This window comes from Taudactylus pleione, unplaced genomic scaffold (assembly GCF_031769625.1).
Source record: "Taudactylus pleione unplaced genomic scaffold, aTauple2 ptg002847l, whole genome shotgun sequence".
Taxonomy (NCBI): Eukaryota; Metazoa; Chordata; class Amphibia; order Anura; family Myobatrachidae; genus Taudactylus; species Taudactylus pleione.
This window is the reverse complement of record NW_028287220.1, coordinates 201,121-216,497: the sequence shown is the minus strand read 5'-3', so window position 1 is coordinate 216,497 and position 15,377 is coordinate 201,121. Positions and strand designations below refer to the sequence as shown.

Sequence of the window (15,377 nt, the reverse complement as noted above, 5' to 3'; positions counted from 1 at the left end):
CTAAAAGGTCACATGGTTTCAAAGAGGGGATTCCCTTTGAAATGGGGGTACCCCTGAGCTTGTTGAAGACATAACGGGGTAGACAGAGCACTTTTAGTGCGCTCCTCTCATTCCCCTGGGGCTATACTTGGATATCAGTGTTTCAGCTGTTAGGGGGGAGAGGCTGAATGAACACGGCTATAGGCATTAAAAAGAAATGCTCTGCATTCAAATCAGGTTTCCATAAGCAGAAATCCTTTTTCTTTTATATCATATTCTTCATTTAATTTTTATCTTAATACTAAAACAGTGCACAGAAAACTTAGCCATAATTAAGCAATAACATAATATCCTAAATGAAAAAATTTGAAAATCGGCCACAATACACTTTTTTGTAAAAGGAACCTGCACTTCTGCTTTTACTGCAAGAGAAGTGCAACCTGTGAGAACATAGCTGGCAGGGTTTGCCACTTCATTCTCTTACCATGGTCCCGCTCAGCTCACCTTTGTCCGGATAACGTTCTTATCAGACTCTACGTCAGCCAGTGTGTCGTAATCATTCTCCTCTACAGAACTCAGCGACTCCAACCGTGGACTAGACACAAGATTCTTAAGAGATCTGTCTGTGGAGAGACATCACCAGTTACCATCTCTTCTTGTAGAGCGTAGGGACGTGTCGCACACAGGAAATGCACTACTGCCACTCACATTCACTCCTATATTCCTTTCACTGTTTACACTAGAGGGAGATTGGTTCAGCCCAGTGTCCCTCAGCTCATGGAGTTGCTAGCTGAGCATGTTTTTCAGGCATGTCCGCAGGATCAATGGGGAAATAGCTAGCACCTGACCTCCACACAGGATATGTGGAAATGTACTGTACTAGGGCCTGGAAGAGCAGGACTGAGAAATATTGTTGTAGAATCACATGATGTAACGAACTTGGCCCACCTGAAAGCCATCGGCCCCACCATGAATACATGCCTATTCTGCTCTGTGTAATCATATGATGTGCATATAGTGAGCTTTGGCCAGTACTGGGAATAGCGCTAATATACAGAAGGATAACATAGATCAGACAGCCACACAGGATCTTTCCAGGCAAAGAGACCTACAAGATGCTTTGTAATACAAAACTAAAAGACAAACATTTACTGTAGAATTATTACATAGGTAAATGCTTTGTTAGCTTATAGAATTTACAATAAATGTGAAATATGAAGAATGTACTCAGTGAACTTCGTGCCTAAACTTACTGAACTACCATGTAGAGAGGTCAAAAAGTGTTTCTGCATCTACACCACTCTTGTCTGTACCCCCTGTTCAGTACATTACATACATTATCCATCCCGTTACTCACCTACAGTTCCTCTTTTGAATCACACATAGATCTTGGCTGCATTACACTATGGACGTCATTCAGAGCCGCTCGCAAAATGCGAGCGCTCGCTCTGAATGAGGGCGCCGCTTCTTCTTTAAAATCCGGCCTCCTGGCCGCTTGCTAAGCTATGGGTGCCACCCACAGCTTTAGCGAGTGACCAGGTCATGGTCGCGATGGTCGAGACCATCGCGACCATCGGGGCATGCGATGAGACCCTTGGGGTCGGGTCTCGTCTCCCGCAAGCCCCAGGTAGCTTCCTGCTCTACCAGAGCAGGAAGCTACCAACTGACATCACTGCTGATGTCAGTAGGGCCGCCTACAAACGGCAGACATTCCTTCAGGAACGCCTCCGTTTGTCCGGCCACCCCCCCTCCCCGCCTACAAAACGGGGCGAGCTGTCGATCAACATCGACAGCCGCCCCTTTTGTAGCGAGCCCCGGAGCGAGTGAATTTGTCACTCGCTCCAGGGCTAGTGCATGCGCACTGCGGCCGCTGTGCGTGCACAGGGCCTCACCATCGACCCGCTTGCGAGCATGTCTGAATGAGGTCCTATGTCAGCTTGTCTCTTGCATTCGCGATAAAACTCATCCAATATAATGCTACTATAGGATTACGGTTACAATACTATACACACTTCGGGGCTGATGCAAAGGGAGTACTACGCAAGATTATATACCATATCTTGTGTGAAATAGATTATATCATGCCAGAAATGGAAACGCACACATATAGGTCTATGATAACTCACGTGATTCTGGCTCTTATGACCACCTGCACTTGGAGAAGTAGAATGGAAGAGGGAAAGACATTCTGAGGACAGTTAGCGGCACAATAGCAGGCACATGCTGACTAAAACACAGACCATATGCATCTGAGATGGACGTATTTTTTGCAGATGGTCAGAATGCACCGATAGTGAAGATAAGTGCTTGTTATTGGCTGGTAACGAATGACCCGTTGACGCTGATAAATTATTTGCTTATTGCTCAGGCGGCATGTAGTCCTAATCTGAGCGTGCGGGATGCCAACACCCATTCAGAATCCCGGCTCAGAAAGTATGTAGTGGGGTTAGGTTTGGGGTGCGGGGAGGGAGGGTTAGGATACCATACTGACAGATGTCTGTATCCTAACCCTATCGGGATGCTGGCGTCGGGATTCTGATGGGCGGGATCACGAGCGCCAGCATCCCATACCCAACCCGCTCAGGCATATATTAGGTTTTCGTTATTGTGTTCAAGCACACAAGTGACTGAGAGTTATTCATGTTGTGTTAGAGAGGTTTTGGGAGTTTTATTGGTGCCTAGAAGTGTTAAAAATAAAAAGTGTATAAATATAGTGGAAAAATACTGAACAGATTACACTTAAATGATTTTACTGGGGAATTTATTAGGACAATATTGTATTAATATATCATGTACACAAAATAAAATTAAATTACAAAAACGCCATATACGGGCATATTTAATCAAGTGCAGAAGCGGTCGAGACCTGATGGGCCAAGTGATGCCAAGGGCAGACTAGATAGGCCAAGTGGTAATTATCTGTCGTCAAATTCATGTTTCTAGGTTTCCATGTTTGCTATGGCGGCCTCCATGCGTTAACTAATAGAGGACGATTTTGCTGCCATCCTACGGATGTGCGAGCAGAATCACCCTACCATAAAAATTATAGATATGGCAAGAACTTACCTTTGTTATCTCTCTTTCTACGAAGTCCATAGGGTCCACAGGGTGACCTTTGGGTATAGGTGATGCAGAGTCATCCAGGCACCTTACGCAGTAAATTTTTCTCCCAGGATGCATTGAGTCTCCCTGTATACCCCGCCCCGGGCCAGAGGCATTTCAGTTTCATAGTAAGCCAAAGGCTGGAGGAGGATAAAAGAGAGAGAAGAAAGTCTGGATCACTCAAGAATCACATTCTCACACAGAAGGAGACGGAAAACCGGTGACCAGAGCGAAGCCCATCTGAAGCACAGGTGCGTCAGGGTGGGTGCCCTGTGGACCCTATGGACTTCGTTGAAAGAGAGATAAAGGTAAGTTTTTACCATATCTCTCATTTTCTACTTCAGGGTCCATAGGGGTCCACAGGGTGACCTTGGGGATGTCCCAAAGCAGTACCTTCAAGGGTGGGGATGCTTCTGCGCAGAGAGGAGAATTCGCTGCCCAAAGGAACCATCCTGAGAGGCAAAGGTATCAAAAGCGTAATACCTCAAAAAGGTCTGGACAGAAGACGACATGGCCGCCTTATAAAGCTGAACAGCCGAGGCGCCACGGCAAACTGCCCATGAAGGACCCACAGACCGAGTAGAATGAGCAGTAACAGAGGGCGGGACTGGAAAGCCCTCATGAGTGTAAGCCTCAGAAATCGCCATGCGTAGCCATCTAGCCAAAGTTTGTTTATTGGCTGGCCAATCCTTCTTGTGGAAACCATAGAGTACAAACAAAGAGAACTACTACGGTCCACATAAATCTTGAGGGCATGCACCACATCCAATGAGGCCTCACATGCCGAGAGGTCTGGGGAATTAAAAGCCGGCGCAAGAATTTCCTCATTAATGTGGAAACTAGATACGCCTGTGGTAATGTGGAAACCAACTAAGCACTGTCCTGTCATGATGAAAAAACAGAAATGGGAAACGGCAAGAGAGAGCCCCCAAATCTGACACTCGCTTGGCAGAAGCAATAGCCAGGAGAAAAACTGTTTTAGCAGAAAGCCATTTGAGATCACCGATTCCAGGGGTTCAAATGGAGGGTCCTGGAGGCCCCAAAGGACAACAGCCAAATCCCAAGGCGCCACAGGAGGGACAAAGGGAGGCTGTATGCGAAGGACCCCTGAAGAAAAGTGCGGATATCAGGAAGAGAAGCAATCCTTCGCTGGAAGCACACTGAAAGTGCAGAGACATGCACCTTCAGGGAAGCAAGGCGGAGACCAAGGTCCAAACCCGCCTGTAAGAAACCCAAAACTCTGGATATCCGAAACACTTGGGGTCGTAATCTCTGGGATGACACCATTCAAAATAGGAATGCCACACCCTGTGGTAAATTCTGGTAGAGGCAGATTTTCGTGCTCTGAGCATGGTGTTAAACACAGAGCCGGAAAAACCCTTGGACTTTAAGAGGGATGTCTCAAGAGCCATGCCATCAAAGACAGATGACCCAGATCCAGGTAAAGGCAAGGACCTTGAGACAACAGGTCCAAAAGTTGGGCAATGGAGTGTCGATGGAGAGACTCTGAAGATCTGAGTACCAGTGACGTCTGGGCCACGCTGGAGCCACCAGCAGGACAGTGCCTCCCTCTTGAAGCAATCGGAGATTGGAGGGAACAGGTATACAAACTGGAAGGTCCACTTGACTGCCAGAGCATCTACCAAGAGAGCCTTGGCGTCTCGTCCTGGACCCATACAGTGGCAGTTTGTGATTTAGTCGAGAGGCCATGAGGTCGACATCTGGAAGGCCCCACTTGTCCACTAGGAGCTGAAACACGTCTTGGTGAAGAGACCATATCCCAGGATGCACATCGTGATGGCTGAGGAAGTCCGCTTCCCAATTCAGTACTCCTGGAATGAACACTGCCGATATGGCTGGCAGAAGGCCTTCCGCCCATGTCAGAATGCGGGACACCTCTGTCATTGCCGCCTGACTTAAGAGTTCCTCCTTGACGGTTTATGTAAGCCACTGTCATGGCGTTGTCTGATTGAATTTGCACAGGCTTTCCGTGAAGTAGTAGCCTGGCTTGTTGCCGGGCCCTGAAAACTTCCCGAAGTTATAATATGTTTATTGGTAGAGAAGACTCCTCTGCTGTCCAATGCCCCTGAAAGGAGTGTGGACCTGTCACTGCGCCCCAACCCCAGAGACTGGCGTCCGTCATCAGAAGGACCCAGTCTGAGATCCAAAAGGGATACCCCCTGGTGAGGTAGGCCATCTGCAGCCACCAAGACAGAGATAGGCGCACCTCCGGAAAAAGCACCATAATTTGAGTCCGTAAATGATGGGGTAATCCGTCCCACTTGGAGAGAATCAAGTTCTGCAGAGGTGGGAATGAAACTGGGCATATTCCACCATGTCAAACATCAACACCATGGATCCCAGTAACTGTTTGGCTGAGTGTATAGACACTTGGTGACTGTGGAGACATCTGCGTACTTGTGCCTGCAAGGTGGAGATCTTTTCTGCAGTCAGAAAGATCCTCTGCTGTTCGGAATCCAACAGAGCTCCCAGATGGAGCATCCCTTGAGACAGAATCAGGGAGGACTTCTTCCAATTGATTAACCACCCGCGTACCTGGAGTACAGATATCGTCAGCTGCAGGTGTTGGTGAAGCACCTCTGGAGACCCTGCTAGTAGTAAGAGGTTGTCCAGGTATGGTGACAGGCGGACCCCTTGCAGTCGCAGATGGGCTGCCATTACCGCCATGATTTTTGTAAACACCCGAGGTGCAGTAGAGTGGCCAAACGGCAGAGACCGAAACTGGAAATGTTGTTGTGACACAGCAAACCTGAGAAAACATTGGTGAGTTGAAGCAATCAGAATATGCAGGTATGCATCCTGAATATCCAGACACCATAAAATCCCCAGGTTCCATAGCCAGTATAATTGAACGTAGAGTTTCCATCCTGAACCGAGGTACCCTGAGGCATTTGTTCAAGGATTTGAGATTGAGGATAGGTCGGTAAGAACAGTTTGGCTTTTGGACCAGAAAAAGGCTGGAACAACCACCTGTGCCTTTTTGGGACAACTGTAATGATACAATGACCCCGGCCTGCAGCATGGATTGTACCACCTCTTGAATAGCCAAGGCCTTTTCCGTGTTTTGTGGAAGTCCTGTGCAAAAGGACTGATGGGGAGGCCTTCTGCGGAAGGAGAGGGCGTACCCCAGAGAGACAACTTCCTTCACCCAGAAATCTGTGGTAGTTTGACACCAGCACTGGGCGAACTGAAGTAGTCGGCCTCCCACCCCCTCTGGTACTCCAAGGTTGTTTCTTTGGCTTGGTAGATTTTTTGATGGTGGACAGCCTAGGAAAGAACTGAGGACCTCATTCAGAGAATGAGGTCCTGAGTTCTAACCTTACCTGGGGCCGGATATGTCCGAAAGGACAGAGGGGGTCATTCAGACCCGCTCGCGAGGGAAGTTCGCTCGCAAGCGGGTCAATGTTTGGCGAATGCGCATGCGCACGATGGAGGGAGCTCCGTCGTGCGCATGCACGAGACCCGGCGAGCGACGAGAAGTACGTCGCTCGGAGTCTCGCACCAAAGGGGGCGTGCTGTCGATGGTGACTGACAGCACGCCCCCTTTGGTGGGCGTGCTGGGGGCGTGGCGGCCAGACAGAGGCGTAATGATGTCAGTGGGAGTGACTTTGGCTCTGATAGAGCCAAAATCACTCCTGGGCTTGCGGCAGCGAGACCCTACTGCAGGGTCTCGTCGCAAGCCCGATGGTCGCAATGGTCTTTGACCATCGCGACCATCATCATGGACGCTTGCATAAGCTGTGGGTGGTAACCCACAGCTATGCGAGCGTCCATGAGGACGCTCCAAAAACAGGTAGGAGGGCCCTGATTCAGAGCGAGCGCTCTGGTCAGAGCGTTCAGCTCTGAATCAGGCCCAGAGTCCGAGCCCCCGAAGAGGCCGGAGCAGAAAGCAGACAAGCCGACTTAGCAGCCGCTAAGGTATTCACAATCTTATCCAAATCAGGACCAAAGAAGACTTTACCGTCATAAGGCAAACATTCCAATCCTTTCTTGGAGTCTGCATCTGCCCTCCAATAACGAGCCACAGAGAGTGGCGAGCCACAATGGCCGCAGAGGAAATCCTGGCATTTAGTAAGCTAACATCCAATGCTGCCTCATCAATATAGGTAGCAGAATCCCAGAGGTTTTCTACAAGATTCAGCTGTTCCCTGGTAGCATTTGGGACCAAGGATTTTTCCAGGGTGTTAGCCCAACATTCCATGGCCCGAGCCACCCAGCAGATAGCCATAGCTTGTCTGCACGCGGCCCCCGAGAGGGAATAAATGGATTTTAGGCAAACCTCAACCTTCCTATCTGTAGAATCCTTCAGGGATGACATGGAAGACAGGCAGTGTTGCGCTCTTTACCAACCACGTAACATGGGAATCCACCGATAGTGGAGTCTCCCATTTGATAAAATAATCCTCAGCAAAAGGATAAGCATAGGACAGTCGCTTCTGCGGCTGGTAACGCTTCCTTGGTGTTTTTCATGCGACCTCCAAGTGATCCACCAGTTGGTCAGACAAAGGAAATATAGAAGCAGTCACTATTTCATCCTTGAAAAAGGCATGATTAGACTTAGGTGCAGGTGGCTTATCCTTCACTATAATTAAGGCTGCTCTCACAGCCTGTATCAGACCCAGAATATAGATTTTGGACTTGGATTTAACCCACCGGGGGGAACACACCTGCATGGGCATAGCCGGTTGCAGCGGGTTCTGAGCGGGCATGAGTTGCTGCTGTGTAAGCCCGAATGGGTGGAAACACAGGAGGGCCTGCTAAGCACTCTGCAATGGCTGTCAATGCTTTTGCAAAGCACTGCCATGGCGGCTCCTGCGGAGTGGCAAAAGCCGTAGAGGGGTATAACACCTCAAACATAATTCCTCGGACGTTATGTCTCCCACCCCTAACTCCGCTGTACATGTTTTACAGAACAGCCGAGCAGGAGCAAAATTTGGCATATCACTCTCACTGCCAGACATAGTGACGAGGATACCAATCTAGTGGATGTGACTGCGCAGAAGTCACAGACTGCGAAGTCGCACCCCTACAACACCAGTGCTAGAGCTCAGAAAGACAGAGTAAGCACAGGGACAGTAAAATGGCTGACAGTTCAGAAAGTGAAACTCAGACAGACAGCGCTAGCATACAGTCACAGACAATGCAGAAATATAACACCTGCACGTAATGGCACTTACTATTCAGCTACACAGACTTAGCGTTTAGTAGGACAAAAGCGCTACATACGCTGACCACAACCAGGAGGAGAGGTATGTAGGGGGACCAGGACACCGCAATGCCTGCTGAGATCTGCGACTAACAGCCAGGAGAAAATGGCCGCCAAAGAACTCTGAGGGGGCAGATCCGGAAGAGGGAAGCTGACATAGCCCGGCCAGACCGCGGCGGAAAGGCGAGCTGCTGTGCAGCGGGGAAGAGCCGGCTGTAAAACAAGGAAGGCTGCCTCCCCTGGCAAGCAATTAACCCCTGGGACGCTGGAGTGTTCTGCAGAACTCCAGCCCGACATCCCTGGTGGCCAAGTGGAAGTGCCTGGCTCCAATTCTCTGTCATCCCCAGGGAGTCCTCAGCCCTGTAGGAAAAAGAGACTGCGATTTGGCGTGCACCACCACGGTACGTGTTGCTTACCTGCTTTCCCATAGTGTCCGGCCGCAGTCCAGGGATCCTCCGTGGTCCCTGCTAGCCAACACCCGGAGGCCCACCGAGATCCCCGGATCAGTACCAGCACCGGCGGGGTGACGAATCGGCAGTGTGGATGTCCACTGGACTGTCTGCGCTGTCTGTACTAAAAGAAACCATCTTTTAAATTCAATCTTCAGGGGCTGTTCAACAACAGCCCCACTGCGTGTTCAATGACCCGACTCAGGCCGGGCACCCAACGAAACTGAGATGCCTCTGGCCCTGGGGTCACCCAATGCAGAGGGAGACCCAATGCATCCTGGGAGAAAAATTTACTGTGTAAGGTGCCCGGATGACTCTGCATCACCTATACCCCAAGGCCACCCTGTGGACCCCTATGGACCCTGAAGTAGAAAGGTGGGGAAACGCGAAACGTGTGCCGCTGATGGTAACTTGTGTTCAATTAAATCTTCCCCATTGTAAGCCAATATGGGTCAGTACCAGGAATAGCTGTGTTTAACCAGAGCGCCCGTTGGCCAATTATAGTAGAACTGTTTAACCAGTGGTTAATCACGGGCCCAGTTATTTAGAAAAAAAACCGTGCGAAAGTAAATTATACTATAGATTTGACCAACTTCTGTATGTAAAAGGGACTTAAAAATGTACTTGCATTCATTAGAAATATTAAATTTTTATTTAGATACAAATCATGTAAATACAAAACCATCACACACACACACACATACGAACATACACTCATAGTTACCCATATTAGTGTATGGGACCTCGGCTGATGACACCAGACTGTCCGTAACATCCTCTGGACTGGCAACTGAACTGTTCTCATCTGTGCAATGGAGGGAAACATATATATTATTGAGAAAATTGATGGAGATAGATTAAAGAAACGTCAAAGTTTCTAGGTCAGAAAGGTTTATAGCACTATTGAAAGTGAGTTCGGCTTAGCTGACAGACAGCTAAAATGTCGACAGCAAAGGGGGCACAGTGTTGTGACTGTGTCGGAATAACCAATTTAACCACTGAGGCTTTACCTTCATGTTTAGACTTCTGAAACTGATGAAGATGTTCAACACAGTACTAGCTATCAATATTACTTTGTCTCCCTTCTGCTTGTCAAGATTTTAAAGGCCATGCTAACTACATCCCTTTCCTGACAGAAATCAGGAAATCTGCACCATTCAAAGACTGCAACAGAGAATGTAACCACAGCGTCACAATGCAAAAACATTGCAAAAAAGACCTGTCATTACTAAACGTGAGCACGTGGCAAACGCTTGGAAGGCGAAAATCAACTGAGCAACCTTCTATTCTACTGAAACATCGATCCAATCATTAAACACAATTAGGATTCATTTTCACATGACTTTTCTGTAAATTTTCAAATGGAAACATCACTTGTCCAACTGCTAAGGTTCAGTGAGCGACAATCCACAGATTTTAAAAGGTAACCCGTGATCCTGTGGTCGAATCATTATAGTAAAAGGTATACTGCTCTCCCAGAATTAGCTGTCACCATGCACTAACCTTTGGTAACCAAGAGAAACCCCTATCAGGTAATAAGACAGGTGCTTTATCCTTTGTACATTAATGTTTATGTGAAAATTATATATGGTCTGTCACACCGAGGGAGGGAACAGCTGACTAAGCATCCAGGACTGCTGCAACATTATGCAGTGTGCACCAGCTTAACAGAAATTGGTGAGGCCACGGTTGTGGATTGAAAGATCTACAGTAAAAAGGTAAACAATGTCTAGATAAACACCAGATGTTAGCCAGGCAATAGATCGACAGGGACAAAAGGTCGACATGAATATGGTCGACATGAAAATGGTCAACACTTTTTCTAACCCTAATCTTCACCCTAACCCTCCCCTTGGTGCCTAACCCTTACCGTCGGGGTAGGTGCCTGACCCTTACCGCCAGGGTAGGTGCGTGACCCTAACCGTCCCTTCTAGTGCCTAACCCTAACCATTGAGGTAAGTGCCTAACCCTTTTAAAAATAAAATAAAGTAGAAAAACACAAAATCATGTGTCGACCATTTTCATGTCGACAATATGCATGTCGACCTTTTGACTGTCTATCATCTGGTGTCTATCTAGACATTGTCTGCCTTTTTACTGTAGATCTTTAGATCGGATACCGAGGCCACTCCTGTTACTGCAAATTGGACAAGGTTTATGAAAGGTCCTATTTGTATTGAGATTTCACACACTGAAATTATTTATACTTTCCCTACTATGTTAAATGTTTAATCACATGAGAGAAGAAGCCATTATGAGATGTAACACTGTATTCTCAGTTTGCCTCCTGAGATTAATATGAACAGGTACCATTCAACCAGGTGCTTTGTTGTTTAAATAGCAGGAGCAGAATAACAACTGTATTAGGATCTGTGAACATTTAACTTTCTCCAACTGTGGGGCCCGGTACACAGTAAAGAGTAAGAGCAAAAAAAGGAGCAAATTGCTCCTTGGATAAACCATCTGGTGCAAATCCATTTCATTGTATACGTATAATAAATACAGTAACATAAAAAAATTTCACACAAGTACACAAAATGCACATAAAAAGTGAACTAGATGGGTATCTGTGACTGTAACTGTACAAATAAAGGACAGTAGTGTGTACTGAAGACAAGTAAAGAGTCCACCCCGGGCAAGGGACGTGGAACACTTTTTGTTAAAACATGCCCGATGTCTGGTGATCAACATCGACAGTCAACCCGTTTGTTGCAAGCACCGGAGCGAGTGCTTTTTGCGCTCGCTCAGGGACTTGCGCATGCACAGTGCGCACGCCGCTTGTGCGAACTGGCCCACCATCGACCCACTTGCGAGCGCTATGCGCTTGCGAGCGGGTCTGAATCAGGCCTTGTATTCCTCCAGGAGTAAGGCTGTTAAAAAAAAACAAACAAGAGATATGGTAAGAACTTACCTTTGTTATCTCTGTTTCTACAAAGTCCATAGGGTCCACAGGGTTGATCTTGGGGTATAGCATGATCTGGATCCACGGGCACCACGCAGTTAAAGCTTTTGCTGCTCCCAGGATGCACTGGGTCCATACTCCTCTATACCCCGCCCCCGAGCCACAGGCACCAAGGCCGGAGGAGGAAAAACAGAGAGAAGGAAGACTGGAACACACAAGAACCATACTCACAAAAAGGGAGACAGAAAACCGGTGGCCAGCCACATAGCCCATATGAAGCCAGGTGTGTCAGGGCGGGCGCACCGTGGACCCTATGAGCTTCGTAGAAACAGAGATAACAAAGGTAAGTTCTTACCATATCTCTTGTTTTCTACTTTAGGGTCCATAGGGGGTCCACAGGGCTGACCTTGGGGATGTCCCAAAGCAGTTCAACTAAGGGCAGGGACGCTCCTGTGCTGAAAGAAGAATCCGGTGCCCGAAGGATGCATCCTGAGATGCGATGGTGTCAAAAGCATAGAACCTCAGAAAGGTCTGGATGGAAGACCACTTGGCCGCCTTACAGAGCTGAGCAGCCAAGGCGCTATGGCTAGCTGGCCACGAGGGACCCACAGACCGAGTAGAATGAGCCTTAACAGAGGTTGGAACAGGCAAACCCTCCTGTGCATAAGCCTCACAAATATCCAAACGAAGCCAACGGGCCAAAGTTTGTTTGCCGGCAGGCCAACCCCTTTTGTGAAAAGCAGAGAGGATGAACAAGGAATCTGACTACCGAATGGAACTAATCCGGTCCACATAAACTTTGAGGGCATGGACAACATCTAAGGAAGCCTCCCCAGCGGAGAGATCAGGTGACCGAAATGCCGGCACAACAATTTCCTGATTAAGTGGAACTTGGAAACCACTTTAGGTAGAAACCCCGGTCGAGTGCGAAGCACCGCCCTGTCCTGGTGAAAAATCAGAAAAGGAGGACGACAGGAAAGTGCCCCCAATTCTGACACCCTCCTGGCCGAAGCAATCGCCAGGAGAAAAACAGTCTTAACCATCAACCACTCAAGCGGTCAACAGTCTTAACCGTCAACCACTCAAGCGGTTCAAATGGAGGACCCTGTAGGGCCCGAAGCACCACTGCCAAATCCCAAGGAGCCACTGGAGGAACAAAGGGAGGCTGAATTCTGAGAACACCCTGGCAGAGTAGCGGGCTGGAACCACACAGATAGTGCAGGCACATGAACTTTCAAAGAAGCTAGGCGTAAGCATTGGTCCAAACCAGACTGAAGGAACGCCAAAACCCTAGAAACTCGAAATGCCTGAGGATCGTAGTTTCTGGACTCACACGACCGAAAATAAGTATGCCACACTCTGTGGTAAATCCTGGTGGAAGCAGGCTTGCGCGCCTCTAGCATCGGGCTGATGACTGAGCTGGAAAAACCTCGGGGACCTTAAGACGGATGTCTCAAGAGCCACGCCGTCAAAGACAGACGACCCAGGTCTGGGTAAAGGCCCCTGAGACAACAGGTCCCGACGTTGAGGCAGAGGGAATGGAGCATCGATGGAGAGGCTCCGAGGATCGGAGTACCAAGGACATCTGGGCCAAGCCGGAGCCACCAGCAGAAGCGTGCCCCCGTCCTGCTTGAATGTCCGAAGGACCCGAGGCAGCAGGGAAATCGGAGGAAATAGATACGCCAGCTGAAATGTCCATTCTCAGTAATATGTAAAGGGAATATGATCAGACATAGCAACTGAACTTACTGATCATCAACCCTCTGTTTACACTCCTATAGGAATAGGCAGCAACTGTTACTATTGTAACAATAGCTATACTGCTTCCAGTGAAATTGATACATATTACTGAGAAAGCAACAATTTATGACACAACCATAACTACAGGGAAATTTATTCAGTGCAGGATCATTTGGTTAAGAATTACATACGTTTATAACTTCCAAACTTATCAACCTTGATTAGCTTATTTAATCTTAACTACAAATAAAGACACAGACATCATAGCTTGGCTAAAAAAGGTCACAGCTTTTATTTATAATTGAATCAATTAACCTAACCAGGGTGGCAAAGAGACGCTGCAGACTCAGTTCTAGCTTTTTAACTTACTCCAAAATACTCAGGGAACGCCTAAACCATTCCCCCTTTCAGACGCACTTAAACCGTGAGGGTCTCACTTCCCTCCTGGGCCAATCGGAGGCGTTTCGTGCAAAAACGCCCGGGTCCCCCCGTGCGGAGCAGGACAAATCCGCCTTGTACATCGAGAGCAAGTGCTCCCACAGTTATCTTGCGTCCCATAAAACCACTGAGCTGCAGCGTACTCCCGCCAAAGCCAGGCCCTAATAGAGACTGGCCCGCCACCCAAAAGAACTAACCAAGAAACGAAAACAAATCCTGAACAAAAAGATTCATACCCAGGCCGTTCAAATGCACGCCATCATGACGAAAGAAACGTACAAGATCACCCTCGAAAAAGCCATGACGCACCACCAAGCCACCTATCGACACGACATGCTTAGACACTGCCACGTTCACCTTTCTCCGTGTTCTTTCCAATGCCCCAAACTTTCGCACTCCTCTCCACGTCAAGCGGGGTGTCATCTCTGACCACACAATCTGAATGGATGGCCATTTTGTACGAATCGAATCCACAATCTCACGCAGACTCACGATTAAACCCACGCCTGTCAGCTGACCGACATCATTGCCACCAATGTGAAGCACCAGCCATTCGGGCATTCCCCATTTTGCCACCGCAGAAACAATCAGTGCCAAAACACCGTCCACTCGCAAACCTCTCACTCCAATCCAACGCACTTTCCGACTACCAATTGGCAAGCCACTAGTCCGACCCGAGACATGTTTTTCCGCCCAAAAAATGTAGGAGTGGCCAACCAACCACACCTGCCCGTCTTCTTTTGTCAACACTGTAAAAGAAGAAACCCTAACATGAGAAACCACACCCAACCTGGATCAAAAACGACACAACTTAGAACAAAACAGAGCAACTAACTAGCAGGGATGCCAAAAAAGGGGGAAACAGGAACCCAAGTGAAGAAGAAAAAACCAAAAACCTACTCGTGAACCAAATTGGGCCAGATCATGGCTAACGGGAGGAAAATTAAAAAATCCCCTCACACCCCCAATTGTTGAACGCTAAACGTTCAAAGATTGGCAGGTAAACAACGTTTTCAGGTTATCGCAGGGTGCGCACCTACAACTTGTCGCAGCGAACATACTTCTTATAACACCCTGACTTCCAACGCCCCACCTTTTGAATATCCGAAGGAGATGCCCCTGCAAGCGCTGCACAAGTGGCTGCCCCTATTCGAAAGGAATGGGTGCCATAATCTGTATGATCTAAGCCCAATTCTATTAAACTTCGCTTAAATAACGCAGTGAACTGAAACTTTGTGAGAGGCTTAGCATCCGCATGAACCAACCACTGAATCCCCCCAACTGGGCGCACCAACATGTATTGCGATGCTAAATGAACTGGGCAAATATTGCGATCCTGCTGCTGTGCAAGCGTGACCCATTTACCCCTACCTGACTGATCCGTTTTAGAGAGACGGAGCTTACAAAGCACCGCCGCATCTCTAAAAACAATGTCCTTATACAACAACCCGGAGGACTCAGATAAACTATTAACTGCCACTAATTCGCTAACCCTGAAAGCTCCAAAAAACGCAGCAGAAAAAGCTAAACGAAAAAGAGC

The 15,377-nt window shown here is 48.1% G+C and overlaps 1 protein-coding gene across 1 annotated transcript in view; it reads right to left on the bottom strand.

The window, feature by feature from the left end:
- Positions 1 to 483: 483 nt before the first annotated feature.
- The window catches only part of LOC148431113 (SID1 transmembrane family member 2-like), a gene marked incomplete at its 3' end in the record, with an annotated part of 66,294 nt that continues 51,400 nt past the window's right edge, over positions 484 to 15,377 (bottom strand). The window contains exons 16-17 of the mRNA XM_088466332.1: positions 9,482 to 9,562; positions 484 to 602 (exon numbers count right to left, since the gene is read on the bottom strand). Of these exons, the coding sequence (XP_088322458.1) occupies positions 484 to 602; positions 9,482 to 9,562 (200 nt within the window). The remainder of the gene's footprint in view (positions 603 to 9,481; positions 9,563 to 15,377) is intronic.